The 20,932-nt window shown below is 46.9% G+C and overlaps 1 protein-coding gene across 1 annotated transcript in view; it reads right to left on the bottom strand.

The window, feature by feature from the left end:
- Positions 1 to 20,932, bottom strand: part of Tdp1 (tyrosyl-DNA phosphodiesterase 1) — a 79,451-nt gene that overhangs the window by 25,141 nt on the left and 33,378 nt on the right. Inside the window, 1 exon segment of the mRNA XM_050151512.1 lies at positions 3,179 to 3,281. Within this exon segment, the coding sequence (XP_050007469.1) occupies positions 3,179 to 3,281 (103 nt within the window).

Genomic DNA, 20,932 nt, shown 5'->3' with positions numbered 1-20,932 from the left:
ATTTGCAAATGCCACATATCCTCAAGTACCTTCTGAATAATATAAGTGATAATCCATAATTTAAAAATTACGCTTTCTAAGATTCAAAGGCTTAGACAATTGGCTTGTGACACAGATTGTCTTTCCACTGTCCAGGTGGGACACAGTCCCTCCCAGCAAGACCTGCCCTGCAACCCTAGATCAGGATTCCAGTCCCTAGCTCTCATGCTCACCTCGCAGCCCCAGCACACAGAAAACAGTAGTTTTCCTTGACTATAATATATTTCTCTGTAAGCTTCTGCCCGAAACTGGGCTGAGCACTTGCTTCTCAAGGGCCACACGGAGGAAACTCCTCACAGCTTTCCCAGGTCCCCAGCAGAGCCCACGCTCCCGCCCGCCAGGACTCCTATCTGGAAACATTCTGGAGCATGCTTCTTATCCCATGCTGTGGAGTTGGTGTCTGTGTATCTCGATGCACCCTTGAGGTTCCTGAGAACAGGGCCATAGCCGCTCTCACTCTTTCCCCAGGGCCCACCATAGGGGAGGCCTCGGGTGCTTGTGGACCTGAGCTGGCGTTGATGAGGTCACTCCTGGGGCATGGAATGTTCAGCTCCGAGCCTGCAATGGGCTTCGAGGAGGGAACTGAGCACTTCCGTGGCATACCTCTCTTTCAAAGATGGGCGAATTTCCTGAGTCTGTGTGCTTGCTGGCTTCCCTCAGTCAACACCACAGGCAGCATTTCTGCTGCCTTTTCAGAATCTTCCCTTTACAGCAGGTCACACAGGACCCGGATACAGGCTCTTCCTCTAGTAAGAAGCCAAACACCACATCCCATAGACTGACGAGGCCTGGGGCAGCTAATGGTCGGGTGAGGCGCTCTGGAAATCCATTTCTGGCTTTAAATTCACAGTACCATTCTCTGGAGACAGGCCCGCGACTGGAGGATGCACCAAAAGAGCCCAGATGAGAAAGGCAGACAGAAGCCCGAGAAGCAGAAAGTCTCGCAGAGTGGTCTCCACTGGGTGGGAGTCCACTGGCGGTGGCAGACAGAGAGAAGGGCCCCTCCCTTCCGACAAGTCTGAATTATAAGTCACTCCTTTTATTCCATGGTTTTCTTCGGCATCTTTTTTGATTCCTCTCTTTTGTAGGATTAACCTTATTTCTATAAAACGCAACACTATAAAGAACACTATAGCCCGAATTTCTGCTTACTCAGCTACATGCTACCCTCATGGTCTGGCCCTCAGTTCACACTTGGGACGTGTATCTTACTGACCACGTACAGGACGCGTGACTGACCTTGAGCTCCCTGGGAATGAAGGTCAAAATGCTTCTGTGTATTTCTGGCAATGCTGACCTTTAACATGTGCCCAGCCTTTCATGATTCACTGAAGGGTACATGAAACTAACTGGTTGAGATGATGCTGGGACAGGGATGTTCTTACCTAGATGGAAGCCAGTCCCCATCACCACAGCAAATATCTGAGCACTGAAGTCGAGCACCACGAACTTTCCATTGCCCAGACACGTGACAGAAGTAAAAGGTCACAGACTGCAGGCAGAAGACAGCAACCTCAGGGCTAGACCCTACGATAGCCGTGGGGCCTCAGGGACATCACCTCTGTCCTTTCTGAGGCTCTGATGCTGGAATCCAGCTGTTCCAGGGGCTGTTTACTCAGGAGGAAAGAGTAGCCAAAACCTTATGACAGCAGTTTAGGATGGCAATAGCTTAGAGTGGCCAGGTAGTTACACCCTTGAAGCCCCTGGTGTGGAGAAAGACTAGTAAAGACTGGTAAGCGTAGGAGAGAGGGGGCAAGAGCTGCTCTCCGGGGGTAAGGGGTGGGGGAGAAAGAGAGGGTCCTGCTGGACGTGCTAAGAAAGAGGTGCTTTGTAGCACGCTGTGAGACTGTGCATCCATTACAGCTCATGTGCTGACTGACGTCTATGGCCAAGCTCATGGTGCCCCCTTAGTTAAACCTAGTCCTGCCAGAGCAGTTCACAAGGGACCTATCCTAAAACTACAACAAGCAGTAAGAAAGGAGGTGGAGAGTGGAATTAGCCACTTCCCTGTGCAGACAACCCTGACCGTATGCCATCATCAAGAGTGTGTCCAGTGTGTGTGTGTGCGTGCGTGCGTGTGTGTGTGTGTGTGTGTGTGCGTGTGCGTATGTGTGTACATAGGTCCTGGGGCCTTAGGAAATGAGTCTCTGAAAGTATGAATCTACTGCGTAGTGAAACATACGGCTCAGGCCACCTGGTCCCCACAGGCACAGTAGAGACTTCATCTGGCGTTTGGCTATAGAAGCTGTTAGCCATTTCAAAGCTGCCGTGGAGCTGATGTACTGGCCATCTTGAGAGACTGCTTCCAATATGGAGCACTTCTGGGTGCTCCCTGCCATGTGTCCTCAGCTAAACCCAGAACTCTTTCCTCCCAGCTTTGCTACTGCCAATTCCTTTCCAGGTGTGTCTTCCAACCTCTCCCCATACTCTAAACCCTCATCATTCCCCCCCCCCACTACTGTCCCTCCAACCCTCCCCCCAAAGTCTGTGCTTGGCTGGGCTACTCCTTTGGTAACTTGTCCTTTCTGTGGGCCCATATTTCATATATGATAATACAGGCAGGCTCACTGGCCACTAGGCAGCTGTAATCCTGCCAAACAAGCAAGACAGCCACCTAACAAAGTCCAGGATGTATGGCTCCTCCTCCTTTGTTAAAATGTAGATCGCCTGGGGAGAGGTGTTTTCCAAAGCTGGTGAATTAAGTTGCAGGTGCTTCCCTAGCCCCGTGTCCACCTTGGTTTACCTGGGGGTTAAAAGGTGTTTTGGAGAATAAACGTGGGTAGTTCTTCAGGATGGAGGAAGCCTGAGATGCCCTCCCATCATGACTGTGCGAACTGTGTCTCGTTATTTTCTCGCGCCTCCGTACAGGTCAAGATGGGGAAAGATAGTTTCTATGTTGGGCCCTACAGGCTCCGACACCTTTCCATCACGCTTACAGTAGTTATTTGAACGTGGTTATTAACCTCGCCTTTCAACCTCGAGCCATGTAGGTAACCCGCGTTAAGAGCATGGGCTTTGGATTAGAACCCTGACCCTGCGACCAGACAACGCTGGGCTCACAGAGTGACCAGAGGGAGAGAACACACAGAAGACCCATTCATAACATGCGTGACCAAGGAGGAGGTGACGTGTGACTCACAAATGCCGCCGGAAGGAAGAGGACGCCGAGCTCATAGGAACGGATCATCAGCTGGGTGCCATTCTTCTCCAGGGCTCCCCAGGCGGCTTTGGACAGATTGGCGCTGTGGAGACAAGGACAGAGAAGGGGCTGTCTCAGAGTGGCGTCTCTGTGCGGGTCAGCTGTACACAGCTGCGAGAGCATGGGTCAAAAAATTTATAGCCGCAATCATGCGGATTCAGTTTTGAGCAAAACTGTGATACTGAAAGGGAAATTTAAGCCCCACTGTGCTGCAATTCTCAGGATTTATCTAATTGCTAATTCACCCTCATTTGAACACCCCGAGGGCAGTTATTAAAATGATTATCTTCCTTAGAAGTATTTTTTCCATGTCCAAACTCCCTTTCTTTTTATAATCGTGGTATTGCTATATCTTCTAGTTGTGTTGTATATAAAAGCAGCACTTAAGAAAAATCCGTGGGGCCAAAGACACGACTTAGTGGCTAGGTGTGTGAGTCAGTGAGGATCTGCAGGAGGACAAGAGTTCAGTTTCCAGCACCCATGTAGGTCTCAAGTGCCTGTAACCCCAGGATCCAGTGCCCTCTGCTGGCCTCCAAGATCACTGCACCCGTGTGCACAAACCCATACACAGACACAGAACTAAGAATAAAAACCAAAAACCTTTGAAACGTTAATAGTATCACATACAAGTAGCTACTTTCTGTCTTTTTTGGGGGAGGGACAATGAAAGCTAATTGCTACTTTCGCTTTGAAGAAACAGCTCTGGGGCCACCAGCCTAGTGTTTACAGTCGGAAGACGGCTCATTTAGAATCGTGTTTAATATAGGCAAAGAGCTGTGGGTACGGCTTTTCAAAAAAAAAAAAAAATTCCAGCACAGCAGGAGGAAGGAGACCTGGAATAGACACAAAGGAGGCGCCAAGATCACTTTGGTTCTCATTTACGGATGCCAAAAAGCTGACTTCACAGAAGTGGAGAGGAACACAGCATTGTGTGAATGTGAGTGTGTGTGTCTGCCTGTCTGTCATAGGCGTCGGGGCTCAGGGAGAGCAGAGGAAGGCCACACAACTGGTGTCAAAGTGAGTCCTAGTGTGCTACACCTCAGTGACCAGAGCTGGAAATAGCTCCTTATACATTTATTTAGTTAGGAAGGCAGGCAGGCTTTCTTGTGGCTCACAGTTTGAGGGTTCAGTCTGCTGTGGCTTGGCAGTGACAATGAGTATAGCCGTGGCTGCAGGACCAGATGGCAGCTGGATACTGTGTCAAGAGTTCAGAGGCAGAGAGGGATGAATGCTGAACCATGGGAGAGTGTGGACCACATTCAAGGTGAGTCTTCCATGTTCAGCGAAATCTTCTGGAATCATCTTCACAGACATGCCCAGAGACTTGCCTTCTAAATAGTTCTAAGTCTTGACAATCCAAATTGAGCAATGCAGTGTGTGTATGTGTGTGTAATCTGAGGCTAGCAGGACACAGGAGCTATGAAGAGGGGACGAGCTGGGGAGAAGGGATGGAGGAGAGAGGGTAAAACAGAAGGAAGAAGAAATGACACTAAACGTATTTGAAAAAGCTGGAGGGAAACCATTTCCTTATAAGATATGTAATCTCATACAAAAGGATGCTCCCTGGAGCCATAGACTATTATCTAACAAAAACTCCAGTGCCAGGAAGGGGATATTTCCATTTATGCTGTTGGTCAGAAGGGTCCATGATAATCCCCCCCCCCCAAATATAGTCTATTGCTATTGCCTTTGGTTACTTCCCAGAAATTAAAACTCTATCGGTGAAGACTACACACTTAAGCCGGAGGAGGAGGACTCAATCTGGTTCTGGTCTGGAAGCCTCCTCCTTGAGGACAGGTGCTTACAGTGTCAGAGGGTGCTATGCAAGCTCCAAGTGAAAAGCTGTCAATCAATGGCCCTACCCAGCTGTAGACCCTGAGAGCTTTGCACAAGCTTTACAAAGGGCTAAATTATATGAACTGAAGAAACATGAAGACAGAGAAGGGAATTATTTTTATTTCGAATTACCAATGTACATTGCATACAGTATTTCCATAGATGTATGCAACTTTAGGAAAATTGCTGTTAATAAGAGTAAACCTACTGCATAGTCTTAAAAAAAATCTACTAGGTTTGCCCAAATTCTATTTCTCTTTAAAGACGACTATTAGGAGCTGGGTGTGATGGTGCATGTGTGCAGTCACAGAATCCGAGGCGGAGGTGGGAAGATCAGGAGTCCAAGGCCAAAATGGGCTACATTAGACCCCGCCTCAAAGAACATTTACAGACCTACCTGCCTTCCCCAGCAGATGGACCGCACTGGGGAGAGGGAGCCTTTCTGTGATGTACAAGGCCACAGAGAAACATGATGGAGGTAGAAAGAGAGGTACCACTTTAGGGGAAGAGTTTTTTGAAAGACAGCTAAGATTTATGTTTCTCACCTGTCAGTGTGATTACTGGCATCTTTCATGTGCTAAGGCAAATGTCTAACGGTGAAATCAACCAGCAGGCTGAGGTGGAAGCTGTCTTCTCAAAGGTCTCCACTTTCTGGGTAACCCCCTGAATGTCAGCAACACAATACCCAAGCCAAATGTGCCCTAGGAAAGACTTCTCATTCTTCCCGCATTAACTGCGTTCCCTCACAGTCTGAGTTGAGGGCTCAGCCATAGCAGAGACCATGATAAACAGAGACCATGGGGACGCTCTTGCAGATGGCTCCCTCCTACCCTGCTTTTGTACTTGCCTTCTAACAGAATTCCAAGTCTCTGCAGCCTTCAGAATTCTACCCCGAACACTGGGAGACTTGAAAGACACACGTAGGTTGTCTGGGTGACAAATCAACATTTCTTGAAATGTCATCTTTAATAATTTCTTACATTATGAGTAATGCTTTGAATCACTGGCACCCAGGAAGATTGGGAATGTATTTCCAAACTCTCATGCTGTCTGCTCTAGGTGTGGGTGGCGTAGAAGCCACCAGTATCTTCTACAGGGCAAAGTGATACCCTGAGGTTCATGCAAAGTTCTTGTGTTCCTGGAACCCCGAAGGTGTTCCAGCTGTTCTTTTCCATTCAGACCCAGTGTCCACTGCCTTCATCAATCCCGCTTTCTCCTGCCTCCCTCTGGACCGAGCAGCCCCCTCCTGTCTGTGCAAGCTGCAATTCCTTGCTTTTGCTATACCTGAAGTGCTGCTTGAGTATTAAAAAGGGAAGGGTTACTTCATTCTTTGAGGGATGGAATTCTATAGGGTAGGATTTAGATGAAATTGGGGACATTCAGGGTGGTAGGATTCAGGATATATTAAGTTTAACTGTCCACCAGAAACTGCCCAAACTACGAATGAAATAATAGTTTTTTTTTAAAAAAAAAAGCATTTTTTGAGGGACAGAGGTGTATCACTTAAAGCTCAATTAGGGCTATAGAGTTGGAAGATTGTGTCTAACAAAGATGTATGTGCATTTTCTCCCCGGGAATCTGACGTTTGCAATTGCGGCAGCTGGTAAACATAGCTTTGTGAGACTGTTCATCTTTGCCCTGACACTGGAGCTGGGAGTCTGCACAGAGCAGGTGAAAGGCAGACAAAGTGAGAGCCATGAACATAGAAACTCAGGTTGGATTTTGTGGCCTCCAGCCTCGGTGAATGTCTTAAGAAGGCAGACCATATATCCCAGAACTAAATAAACACATGTAGTTAGGCCCAGGGTCATAGGAGCTTTGGAGGACAAAAGCAAGGAACCATATTCGATGGTGCTTCATGCCAACACAGTGAGCCAGTACACAATGACACGGTAACAGACGGTGTGTTATGAAAATGACCGTTGTCTCTCATTCACCTTCTAAACACTCCAAAGAATTTCTCCTGGGTTTATCCTAATCAGAAACATACAGGGTCAGGAATTCGGAAAAACAGCATTCTGACAAGCGAGGGTGACTCTATTTACCAAGTGTTAATGGCTATGTTTGCATTACTCCATTGAAATCCTAGCTCCCAATTTGAGAGTCTCAGGAACTGATACATGTATAGCCCTCACGAGGCAACAGTGACTCTCTAAGAGACCCCAGGAACTGCCCTGGCCTCTTTCCACCACTTATGCGGAGAAGTTAGCTATCTGAAACCTCGGAGAAGACCTGATCTCATCGTTAACCATTACTTGACATTCCAGTCTCCGGAACTGGAATTGGAGAAATACATTCTGTTGTTTAGAAGCCACACATGGTACTTACACAGCGGCCTGAGCTGAACAACAACACCCCAAGTCAACATTGTAAAGGTGACCAAGGGCAGCATCTACAAATAGCATGGCTAGTGACAATTATTCTATCACAGCTTCTCAGGTGCGGCTGCTCACTACAGGCTTGATCTCCGTCCACAATAGGAAAAAATTTCACCAACTCTTTCAGAATAAATTTATACCATCTACCATAAGAACTCTAATGGATTCTCAGGAGTCTGTATGTAAGGTACATATGGATTACACAATGTCAGGTACTTGAAGAGCAAAGGAAGGCAGACGTTGAGAAAAGAACCCCATTGCCAAAGCAGATTGTTTATCCCTGCTTCCCTACTAACAGTGACTCCCTAAGCACTTCCTATTCTCCTTTAAGCTCTTGTTTCTAGAGGGGACATGTGTGGGGTGGGGTGGTCTTTCAGAACAAAATACTTTCCCAGATCAGATTCTCCAAGCCACCCTCTGCATGTCTACCTGGGTTGCCCTGTCACCCCAAAGAGAAAAATTTCTAGTTTCCACTGGGTACCTCCTATCAAGTACACTTATTTGAAAGACCATAGTATTCTGTTGCTAACAGCTACTCAAGAGAAAGGAGACCATGAAGATGCCCTCATGGTCACACCTTGCTCCATGGGTCTTTCAGGATCTAAACACTGGTGATGGAGGTAGCTGTCACGGCCAGTGCTGGCTGGAGCATTATTAGAGCTGCTGACCTGGTCCATTGCTGAGTTTTTGTTAAAGGTGATGTGTCTTCCAGGACGACTGCTATTACAGGGACACATGTTGGCTGATGAAACGTTTCTTTGCTTCCTAACCACTCAACAGTCTAGGCAGCAGCAGCTGTGTGGAGAGAAGACACGGTTTACAGACCGAAGCTGGGGCCACCGCACCTCTGGAGTGTCAGACGTAGGGGACTGATATCGGTACAGACAAATGTCACAGTGTTAGCAGTGGATGTTGAAGATCATACCGAGCAGCTGCAGCGAGGAAAGAGAGACAGACCACAGCTACTGCTGCCGTCCAGTTCCTGAATGCCCCCAGGATCATGCCTTCTGCAAACACACACAGGGGTACGCGGTGCCTTTCCTCTGCATTGGCTCTAGGCTTCTCTGTACTGCCCTTGGGCTCTGTTTCTTTCTATGGACTGCAATAACATGTCACAAAAGAGGAAAAACAGTCCTACTGTAAAAGAAAATGAAATCTCATGCAGTAATTGATTCCTGTTGTATTTCGGTACACATAAGAAACTAGAATTCTGAGATTGTCAGCTCCCTCTACAGCATCTTTCCCTACACAGATTACCACTCAAACTATACAACAGCACTCTTTCCCTGGGCCACTGAGAACACTGGGTATCTATCTAGGACAATTCTGCATTCTAATAGACACAATACATCTTTAACTATGATTGTTCTAATTAGAAGTGGTGTTCGGCATTCCTAATCATATCTATGCTTAATTCTCTGAAATTGTGTTTTAAAATTATGCCTTTCTTCTTTTGGCTATTTTAATTCCAAGTTTCTTTTACAATGAAGCCATTTCCTGGGCTGATGATGTTATTTCGGAGGCAATGGAAACTTTTGGAGGTGAGGTCTTGCTGGAAGAAGTTGGCCATTAGGAGCAGGTCCTTGTTTCCTCCGTCTCTTTCTCTGCCTGGTCCTCCCCGCCCCCCCCTGTGGTAGGAAGCCACATGTTCTGCCCCACCATGGCCCTGGAGCCATGGAGTGGACCACCTGTTATGGTGAACCAAAACACGATCCTGTCTGTGAGCTGCTTTTCTCAGATGCCTGTCACAGCGACAGAAGGTCCGGCTAGTGCATGTAGTGCGCTTTTGTTTATTACTGCTCTAACATGGCATAAGGTCCATGCCTCCAAATAACATATTTACTATCCTGCTCCTGGTGGTGAGGAGTTCAAAACAGTCATGCTGGACTACAATCTAGGTAGGGGACAGGTTCTTAAACCGCACCCATCCCTGGAGGTTCTATAAAAGAATTCTGACATTTCCCTTAGTGTTTAGGAGGTCTGTCTGTCTGTCTCCCCCCACCCTTTTTTTTTTTTTTAAAGACAGGGTTTTACTATGTAGTACTGGATGGCCTAGAACTCACAGAGATCCTCCTGCCTCTACCTTCTAAGTATTAGGATTAAGGCCTATACCAGCATGTCTGGCCTCCCCCAGTATTTAAAGGCTGGTTGCCTCTCTGTTCCTCCATCTTTAAGGCCAGTTCCCTTCTGTCCAGGCTCATTTGTCCAGGCCTAAATATCTCAGGCACTAAGGGTTTATCGGCTTCATGGACTGATACTTTTCTAAAGTAGCCTATAACATGTTTCAATAACATGTTCAGATCCTTTGCCTAGAACAGAGCTCCAAATGGCTGTACCTGCCTCAGGCTTTTCATCCCATATTGATTTCCTACGGTTCTCAGAAAGCATCCTTTCAACCAAAGCCTCAAACAAATACCACAGCCTGCCATCTAAGACACCCAAGAAAAGGAAGGGTCTATGCTCTTCAGTCTTATTTCCTGTCCGCCTTCCATGAGTGCTTCTGACTGTATGACGCCATCACCCCCACAGATCCGCAAGCATCCTTCCTTTGTCCAGGATATCTTCTACTCTGCCCACTCCTTAGAAGCCAGAGCCCGCTCCTCCCCCATAAGCCCCTTGTCTTTCAGATGCTGCTGGCTGCTACTCCAGGCCCCAGTCTTTTCCTAACACTGAGTCCTGAAGATGTCAGGCAGGCGAGAAACATCTGCTTTATTCAAGAACGGTGGCTGGTTAACCCGGCTCAGGAGATGCGACTGGTTAGGACTTGTGGCCAGAAGACAAACAGAGCACGAGGACATCTTAAGTGAAGAGGTACAGGAAGAGACTGCGGGGAGGAGTGCACAGAACACAGAGGAAGACAGGACTGGCACACCCAGAACCCGGGTCATGTGTGTCCTGACCACCCTAGTGCTATCTATCCTGTCCGTCATCAGCTCCCCTAACAGCAAACACAGTGACATCTGTCTCAACACACAAGTGTGTAAAGTCCCTAGCACATGAATAGTGCTTCATAGACGCTTGTTCTTACAAACATCACTGCTTTGCCCATGATTCATTAACTACAGATGCTACAGAAGGCAGATCTTCCCGGGCTTCCTAGTCAGACAGTTTTGGTACAGCTAGGTCTAAACATCATTTACCAGACTGCATCACCAATGTCACAACCACAGCATGAGTTCCCACGGTAGAAACACAACCAAGTTCTAAGGCAGGACACACACATAAGTCCCCCGTTGTTACTACAGAAGGTGAGAAGGCGCCAGAAACATAATAGCACGGTGAAGATGCGATCAAATTTGCACATGTTGAACAATCTTATGAGATTAGCTGCTAACGAGGAGCTGCGGGGCAGCCGCGCTTTGAAAGTACTATTGCCTATCTGATGGAGAGCAAGGAAATTCCAGCAGGAAAGGAAGAGTGAAGACCACTGTTTCCAGGCAGACAGTCTGAGCAGAGTCCTGCAGAAACACTGCACTCAGCCTGGGCCTTTGCAAGTCTATATTCTCACAAATTGCCAAGCAGATTCTCATCAATCTACCTGATCCCCGGTCACAGGCAAACCATGATCCCCTAGCAAAGTCTCCCATATACACAGTGAAGTCCAAGTGGAGGCTCTGGCATTCCACAGCACATCCTTGTCCTTAAGTGGACTCACCTGTCCTTGATCCCACAGGTGCAATTTTAAGGATTTCAGACACCATCATATCAGCATCAAGGATTTGAAATGAAAAGAATTATGGTCAAAATTCCTCCTAGCCGAGGATATAGCTCAGTGAGAGAACGCTTGCCTTGCAACACTTGCCTTGCAAGTGTGGACCCTAGATTTAACTGAGTTAACCAACCAAGCTAAAAACGAAAGATCAAATTAATAAAATAAAACCAAAAACAAAACCCACAATTGGGGCTGAAGAGATGGCTCAGTGGGTCAAGGCACTTGCCAAGGAGCCTGACAAGCTGAGTTTGACCCTGGGAACAACACGTTAGAAGGAGAAAACTGACTCCCCTGGATCATCCTTTGGCCGCACATGTGCGCACATAAGTGTAATAAAGACAACGTAACTGACCTCTCCAGAATATCATGGTCTCACCGCTTTTTAAATTCCAGTCAGAGCTGGTATTATGGCATCACGTCAAAGAGTTTTAATGGGTACTGGTTCACGACCAACGTGCTAACCAAATGTTTCCTAGTATTTTGTCTTCCACTGAAGTGGCCCTTTGTTTTGGTGGACCTCTTGTGGTGGAAAAGCCACAAATATGAGAAGCTGTAACGAGCTATGCGGATTCAACACCATCTGCTCACTGGTGAAGATGTGGATGGGTGACATGGCCTAGGCAGAGGAGACTGGGAACGGGAAAGCAGACCCAGAGGGAAGCCTGGGAACCCTTTCGCCCCTCTGCAGAAGACGAAATGGTAGCAGGACGGGTCCTAAGAAATGAACTGTTTTAACCATACTTTTCAAGTTTCTTTCTTTCTAGGAGAATTCTTTGCTCGAAGGAAACATCTCAACAAACGAAAGACTAGCATATCCAGGAAGTGCTTGGGCTCCCCTCCTCCTGTCCACTGTCACAGCAGTGGCCTTGGGAAGGAGTTTTCTGAACTTACAGGGCTCCAAGGAAGAGTGAGCAGAAGAGATGGAGCCCAACCCTTGGCTGGACAGAGGAAAACAGGCAGAGAGAACAGGAGGGATTCTTTCTCTTGGCGGCTGATGGTAGGTGTTTATTTAGCCAGGAAAGACCAGCAGAACCAATGTATGGTCAGCACTAGACTAATTTACCTTACGGGCCTAACGTCCTTTGATGGCCCTGAGTTTACAAAGCCTGACACCTTTTGTGTCATTTCCTTGGTCCCACAGTGGCACAGCCTGCTGGGACCCTTCCTTATACCTTTGGAGCTTTACAATGAATAGCACCAAGAATTATTGTTCTACAGGGAATACTAGGTTACCACTGATACCCACTGAGACAGCTTGAGGAACAGCCTTCTTGGGGCTTGTTACCAGCTCACAGAGCCTGACATCTGTAACTGCCACGGAGCTGTGCCCACCTTAAGGGCAATGCGTTCCTTCCTTCCTGCTCTCAGCCTGTTACCATTCTGACCGTTCCATCCTGGTCTGGCTGAATGACTTCCTCTTTTCCTGCTCTCCCGTGCTTACCAGGCTGTATCAGTGTCTCATGAGAACTTCCTGCCGCCATGTTTTATTCTCCTTAGGCTATCCACAGATAGACTCCAGAGAGATGTAGAGGAAACAAAAGACAGACCCAAGATCCAGTTCGACCGTTTATAAGATGAGGAGCTTAAACCTTGCACCTTTTTCTATAGCCACAGAGAGCTATGACATCACCTGGGCCACTTAGATCACAGAAAACTGACAGTGTTATTGATCATGAATGGTATGCAGTAACAATAGACTGGAATACCCGGCATTCTCGGTGATACTAACTGGGATCGCCTGGCTCCCTCGCCCCAAAACCTCCAGTGACCCCTAACTGGAAAGTCTAAAAATCTCTCACCAGACCCCAAAGCTGACCACAGCTTCCTAGCTGCTTTCCCACGGCATAGATACAGTCTATGCCAGCTCATGGTTCTCTCCCCTCCTCACACGGCCCAGGACCCTTGGGTTCATGACTTCCTCCACCTAAAATCCCATTCAGGTCACTAATCTACAGAGAAACCTGCTACCCTTCAGGTTTTGCGTGTGCGGTCTCTGTTCTGTGCCAGGCTTTGCTGGGGTATGAGGCCAAGAACTTCAGAGTTCTCTTGAAACACTTCAGCACGCTCACTCAATGCCCATTTTCCAGTCACATCCTGGAAGCTGACAAAATTTCCTGGGTATCGAAGTTCCTTGGCTTCCACCCATCCAGCCTGTTCATACCAAAGTCAGCCACCCCATGCAAAAGCAAATGACACCTACGGCCTGAGTCATCCGGCTGGCTCTCCTGTCCAAAACTGCGTCTTGTCCTGTGACTGCTCAGTCTCTTATTCATCTCCTCTGCCGTTTGCAAGCACACTTTCCGAACCTCCTCCGGCTAGCACGCTGGGGGTGTGTGGGCCTTGGGATGGGATATTGATGGCTGATCTGTGACTACTGATGATCAGATCAGGCTGGAGGGGGTTTCAGGGTATGTGCTTATGCTACAGCAGTTAGGGGCCTCCATGGGGTACTGATTGACAGGAGCAGGGAGGACGCTTAGGGGAGAGGGCGACCAGTCCCACAGGGAAAAGCTGCATGCATCTTCAGGAAGTGGTATCTTTTGTTGAAGAGAAAGGATTTGGTAAGTAGTACAATTTGGCAAGAGTGCCCCAAACGTCAGTGTGCTAAGGATTTGGGAGGTAGGTGTCACATGGGATCTTCAGGTCACTGCGTCCTGCCCCTTGGGGGAGATTCTTTTCTTCCTTGCTTTGCTTCCTGGACATGACAGAAATGGTTTAGCTGCTCTAAGCACTCACTATTCTCCTGTGCTATTTCACCACAGGCCCAAAGACTTCACGGCACTGCCGTCTGGCTCACTTAGCAAAGGCCATTAGCTACAGCCATGGTGGAAACATTGGGGGGCGGGGGTTGTACTGGAGACAGAACCAAGGCCACACACACACACAAGGCACAGAACTATATCCCCAGCCTTCCTCTCAGTTTTCATTTTGAGACAGGCTTTCACTAAGTTGCCCAGATTATCCTTGAACCTGTGATCTTCCTGCTTCAGCCTCCTGAGTAGCTGGGATGAGAGGCCTGTATCTAGCTGGGCCAGAAATGAAAATCAAGTTAGGCAGGAAGCCAGGAAACACTGGACAGTGGGCCTGGAGAGAGGTCAGTGGGGTCTGGTCCAGGAGCAGTACCTACCAGCCGGGAGGAAAACTGGGCCCCTGTGGCTCACCAAGCAAGGGGCTGTGCTCGTCCCAGTGCCTCCGTCAGCAGCGCCATTCTCAAAGCAGAGACTAGATCCCAAGTCTCTGGGTGCAGGGGCCACATCCACACTATTAAATCCATAACCAAAGCTTACGTACAAACTAATTACAATGTACTATCAGGAGCCGAAAGTCAGGGCTCCTCACCGAACACACTGGATCATTTGGCACACACCATTTCAGTTCTCTGTGCTTTCTTTCGCAGCCCTAGAATGAGGGTAAGACTAGTACCCAGCTCCTAGAGGAGGGGTGCTGATCCAGCACACAGGAAACGCTACACAAGGCACGGCTAATACATGTATGGTTCTCCTTTGGAGGCCGGCCCGTGGACGGGGACTACATACAGCATCTCTTCTCCAGCCACAGGCACATCTCATGACTGTGAGAGCCAGCACACAAAGGGCTTCCCACCAGGGACAATGTTTCTGGCGGCTGGTTCACATGGGCATGAACAAAGAAATGCTGTCTTTGCTCGGCTTGTACCAAAATGCAAGAAAGCGAAGGCGGTCAGTGGCCTCAGATCATCTCAAAAGTACAAAAGAAATCATTTACAGATAGCATTATTTGTAACAAAGTGTACAAGGCGTACCAGAGAATCCTGGTTATCTCGGGGGCGCCAGGCAACCAAGTCTACTAAATAACATCTCCAAGTATTCTTTTGTGTGATCCGATTTGATTTCCTCCAAAAATTACAGACAAAGGAAGGGGGAAACCCCCGCTGTTTCACACTCTGAGGAGCAGACAGCAGGGAGGCAGAATTACAGAGTGATACAGCAACGCAGAGGAGGGAAATGTCTTTTATATTCCTCCAAAAAGCCAACAGCGATTTTGTAGTCAAGCACTTGTCTCTCTTTCTCTGAGTGGCAGCACCAGCATTTCTGCTCATCTCTATCAGTGCCTGTCCGTTGCTAGGCAACCATAACAGTGCTCCAGCTAGTGTTAGTAACCATCTTATTTCTTGCCTCCCACAATGCATAGCTTCCATAATTGTTCTCAACGGGTTTGCCAGCTACATCTAGGCCCAATCTTCTTAGTCAAAGTTCCATCCTAAAGCTCGGTTTCTTGCTTACTTGATGCTGCAGTAAAAATCTGACAATTATATTTGTAGTCATGTACTGGAAATTTCCGTATCAACAGGATGCTCATCAAACAAGGGATAATTTCATGGTAGGATTAAAACAGATGGAAAGAAAAACCTTATTAAAACCATAAAGAACTTGCCATAGAAGCAAACAACCAGACACAGGAGAAAATAGGCAACCTCGTGTCAAACTAGCTAAACTGCCAGCTCTAAGTTCCTGAAATACAGGCATCTGGTTAGAAGTACCTGTCTTTTGTTTCTTTTTTTTCTTTTTCTTTTTTTTTTTTTTTTTTTTTTTTTTTTTTTTTTTTTTTTTTTTTTTTGAGACAGGGTTTCTCTGCGTAGCCTTGTCTTGGAACTCACTCTGTAGACCAGGCTGGACTCGATTCCGAGATCTGCTTGCCTCTCCCTCCTGGATGCTTGCATTAAAGGCAATCAGGAAGTGCTCACCTTCAATTGGGATAATTCTCATCAATTATCCAATCAGCCTCAGATTGATTTTTTTAAAAATGTAATCTACAGACAAGTCTTTAAAAAAAAGTATTTGTATGTGTGAGCATGTGCACATACATACTCATGTGTATGCCAAGCGTGTGCAAAAGTCCAAAGGAGGCTCAGTGGTGGTGGTGTACGCCTTTAATCCCAGCACTCCAGAGGCAGAGACAGGTGGATCTTTGTGAGTTCGAAGTCAGCCTGGCCTACAGAGTAAGTTCCAGGGCAGGCATGAAAGCTACAGAGAAACCCTGTCTTAGAAAAAAAAAGAAAAGAAAAAAAGAAACCCACGGGAGGCCAGATGAGGGTGTTGGGTCCTCTGGAACTGGAGCTCCTGGTAACTGGGAGCCACCTGAGTAGGCTGGAACCTGAGCTCTGGTACTCTGCAAGGACAACAAGCAGTCTTTACCACTGAGCTCTCCAGCCCCCACAGATGAGCCTCTCAGCCACATACTGTATGTCAGTGTGTGATATATACAAACTAGATAAAGGTTTTAGACACTGATTCCATGAATCAAAAGAGCCTAACTGATTAGTGTTAAATACATCATATGGCTTAATGGGGCAAGATTCTCATATTCTATCATTAGCTTCAGAACATTCCATTAAATCAGATGAAAAACCCACATTATGAATGTTTTTTTTCAAACTTTAAATGACAAGGCTAGTAAACGATACTCCGATCTTGTTTTGGGTTATCTCTTCAAATAATACGGTGAGTTAGCATCCCATCCCAAGGGCGCTGGGCTTGGACAGGATCGTGGAGTTGTTAAAGCTACTAAACACTTGGGCCAACCAATGGTGATGGTTTCAAGCTGAAGAATGTAATGGCTAGGGCGCAGGAACAGGAATGCAGGGCAATCTACGTACTGCCCACCCCCTTTCTTCCTTCCTTTCTTTCTTTCTTTCTTTCTTTTTTTTTTTTTTTTACTGTGTACGTATATTACCAACTTGAAAAAGGACAGTTTTTAAAGGGTTCTTGTTCAACACTGGCATTTCAGTAAACAGAGACATCATGCATGAGAGGGGCCCATAATAATACACCAGAGTCCTCAAATCCCTATTGTCTAATGCTAGTATAATCATGAAAGTTGACAGTGATGCTGGTGTAAATGAACCCAATATATTGCCAGCTATATAGTTTCTAGTACACACAATGATATACTGAGGATATAACTGACAACAGTAACAAGTGACACACACACACAATACTATACTATACAGTTTACCCATGGAGCATACTGCTCTTTAGAAACAGAAATATGCTGTGTTAAGCCACAGTGGCCTGGGCATGGTGGTACATGCTCTTACTCCTAGCTATTCAAAGGTTGAGATGAGAACACTGAAAAGTCAAGTCCAGCTTGGATAACTTAGTGAGGCCCTATCTCAAACTAAAATACATTTTTAAAAAGGAGCTGGGGAGATGGCTTAACAGTAAAGAGCACTGGCTATTTCCAGAGAATCCTGGCTGGAACTAGTATCCTCAGGGCAACTCACAATCCTCTAATTCCAGTTCTGGGAAGTCTGATGCCCTCATCTGGTCTGCAGAGGTACTACATGCATGTGGCACACAAACTTACATCTAGGCATAAAATAATTTACATAAAATAATGTATTTTAAAGGGAAGAGGATGTGTAGCTTGATTTTAAAACCCTTTGTTTTATAGAAAACAAAATCCTCAAGGCCAGGAAGTCAAGTGTCCTCACAGGTGGTTGGGAGCTAACTCGTAATAAGAATGGGCAGTAAATACCACACACAATGCACACCTCTAAGGGGATAGATTTTTGTGTATTAGAAACTCAGATCTTTTTAGTTCCTGTTAATATCTTATAAGACTATCATTTTTTATCAATTCTATACACCTCAATAAATACTCTGAATAAATACCAATCATGCTCTGTTGAGAAACATACCATTTTTGTATAAGCTCAAGTTGAGTACATTAAAACCCTATCTTATTCTAAAGTCCTAAATAAAGTCCTTTTTTCCCCCCCCAAAACAAAAGTTTTAGTTTTAATTGTGTGTGTGTGGTGGGAGTGAGTTATGGGCACTTTAAGTGCAATTACCCATAGAGTCCAGAAGAGGGCATTTGATTCCCTGAAGCTAGAGTTATAGGTGGTTATGAACCATCCAATGTGGATGCTGAGAACCAAACTTGGGTCTTCTGCCAAGAGCTACATGCTGTCAGCCACCAAGTCATCTCTGCAGCCTCGAATAAACCTTCTAAAAGTAAAAAAGGATAAGATTCACTGACGCTGTGCTGTGGAACAATCTCTGTACACTGTAAATATGTATTACTTTCATTGGTTAATAAGGAGCTGACCTGTCTATAGCTGGGCAGGAAGACACTGGGTGGGAGAGCCAGACTGGGAGGATGCTGGGAAGAAGAGCGGAGTCTGAGAAGTCGCCAGCCAGACTCGGAAGACACAACATGGAAAGTACATAGATGAGGTAAGCAAGCCTCGGGGCAGCACATGGATGAATAGAAATAGGTTAATTTAGAGCTAGCTAAAAACAAGCCCAAGCCATTGGATGAGCATTTATGGTAAATACTAAGTCTGTGGTTATCTGGGAACTGGCTGGCGGGACAGAAAGATCTGCCTACAGGCCCATGACTAATAAAAGCTCAGGAACTCTAGATTTCCCTGGCAAGTCTGCCCCTAGCACAGAAAAAGACTCAGCAGCACCCACCTAGGTCCACACCATGCTATACGCAGTGGCTCAGAATATGGGTGATGAAGCCCACTCCTTGGCCTTCCATGTACCCTGCTTAACTTCTCTGTGCTTACTGACTGTCAGGCTGTAAGGGATACAAACTAACTTAAATAAACAAGCAATGTAAGCTGACTTGTGAGAAAGGCCTTTTCTTGATTCATTTAATCTGACAGCAAAACCTGATCTTACTCACTGAGCAGCAAACACTGAAGGGCCTTGGCCAGTCTGAGCACAGTGAGCAAGGCTCTGGCAGCTTGTCCTTCTCCACTCCCTCAGCCTTGCTAAAACCATTAGAGGACATTTTTAAAGCTAGCCACCAAGGTCAATTTCCTTATTGGCCACTTCTTCCTCCTGAGGCTGACTACCAAAGTCCAGCAATCAGAAGCCCCCTTTGATTCTCCTAATTAACATGCCCAATTAGAATTAAACACCTCATTCCAACATGCAGTTTCCCCCTCTACCTTTATAAACCGCCATTTGCCTATGTGCCACGCCTGTCTCCCCTCTATTCAGAGGCGGTACTATATACCTCTGGGACAAATAACCCTTCCCCCTTTCCGTGTCCCTGCCCCTTCTCCCCTGCCCCCTATCTCTTTCACCACCACACCCTAGCCTATTCTAACATAGAACTCTCTGTTTCCTCCTCTGAAAAATGACACCTGCAAGGTCATTTGCTGCTGTTTTCTGCCAGAGTCAGAAAGAACCATTTTAACTTTTCCTCCCGCATAACAAAGGATCTCTCTGTGAAAAAAGGTGTTCGGGTGGGATCTGTATCTGATCTTGAGTCCTGAAGCAAGCCTTCATAGTTCGGGGGTGGGGGGGGTCTCCTTCAAAAGTGGCCACTTCCAAAACAATTCCCATGGGACACTGGGCCAGCTACCATCAGGGAAATTAAGGGACCGCATGTGAACTGTGATCTTCCTGAACTTCATATGAGGGTCAGTGCATAGAAATCACGGTTCTGCTTGGCCTTTCTCGTCGTACTCATTCGACTGTGTGCACAACCTGTTTGTTTTATGTAACGCCCACCACCAGAACCAGGCCAATGGTTGTTTATCACTCTAGTCCCAGCACTTAGCAAAGTGCTGGTATTTAGTAAGTGCTCAATATAGCAACAGATACACGGAATAACTGCTAAGAATGATGTCCAGATGAGTGGATAATTAGTCCTTTTAATGTAGAAGGAAGATTATTACACATGGCCAGTGGCCCTTCAACCAGAACAGATGGCTTACTTGGCAATGGAACATATTAAAAACCTCACCTCTGGCTTGATACTGGGTCTTGCCTTAATGCCCAGGCTGGCCTTGATCTCACAGTGATCCTCCTGTTTCAGGCCCAGAGGACTGAATCAGAAGTATGTGCCACTGGGCCTGGCAGTGAGAAGTCCTCTTGATGTGTATTTCCTGGGTGTTCCTCAGCCCCAGGCAGCAGCCTGCTCTGCTTGCGCCCAGAAAAGTCAGGAAGACTTACAGTATCAGTGATGAGCATGGGGAGGAACTAACACCTTGCCCAAGATAGCCACAATAAAATCTCAAACCTCCGTGGAGAACAGTCCCCTTGGAGGCCTCACCACAATAAGCGTGCAATTAGGGTTATTTCTGTGTGCGCTCAGGGTGAGCCCGGGACCTCACATGTGCTCTACAAGGACTTTTCCAGTGAGCTAAGCCAGTGATCAAATTCGCCATCCTCCTGCGGCTGTCTCCTCATTTCTGCAGTGTCTACACTGATGTCAACAATGAACCCCATCTACCTCCCAGCCATATTCCGGGGGTCACTGCGGAGGCTTTTCTCCTCTTCTACTGTACACCAAGTCTAGAAAGATCTTCCATCATTACCACCTCAACTTTGCCTTCATTAAGAAATAAGAAATCTGTACTGAGCATCTCCTGCATGCCAGGCTCCCTGTCAGGTGCTGGGCTATGCTGAACAAGAGAGATACAGGCTTGGTCTCAGGGTCTACAGGGAGAGCCAGTAATCCCATAAACAACTGTACAGGTCCAGGAGACTACAGACTCCAACCGGCTGAGGAAGCCATGCTTAAGCCAAGCATCGAATGACTGCAAGTTCAGGCTCTACTAGGGAATCGGAATATACCTGTGCACAAGAGTCAGGAAAACATCCCAGGATCACACACATGTGACACGGCTGGTCTCATCAACCTTTCATTTAACTGTAAATTCCAAGGAGCAAGAAGCTCGACTTAGCTTTCCTCCATTCCCCCTGCACCGTGCAGGCAATGCGTGTTTGCAGAGTGGCGGGGGGGGGGGGGGGGGGGGGGGGGGGG

This window comes from Alexandromys fortis, unplaced genomic scaffold (genome assembly GCF_014885135.2).
Source record: "Alexandromys fortis isolate MF-2015 unplaced genomic scaffold, M_Fortis_MF-2015_v1.1 scaffold_63, whole genome shotgun sequence".
Taxonomy (NCBI): domain Eukaryota; kingdom Metazoa; phylum Chordata; class Mammalia; order Rodentia; family Cricetidae; genus Alexandromys; species Alexandromys fortis.
The sequence above is the reverse complement of the archived record's forward strand: the minus strand, read 5'-3'. Positions and strand labels throughout refer to the sequence as shown.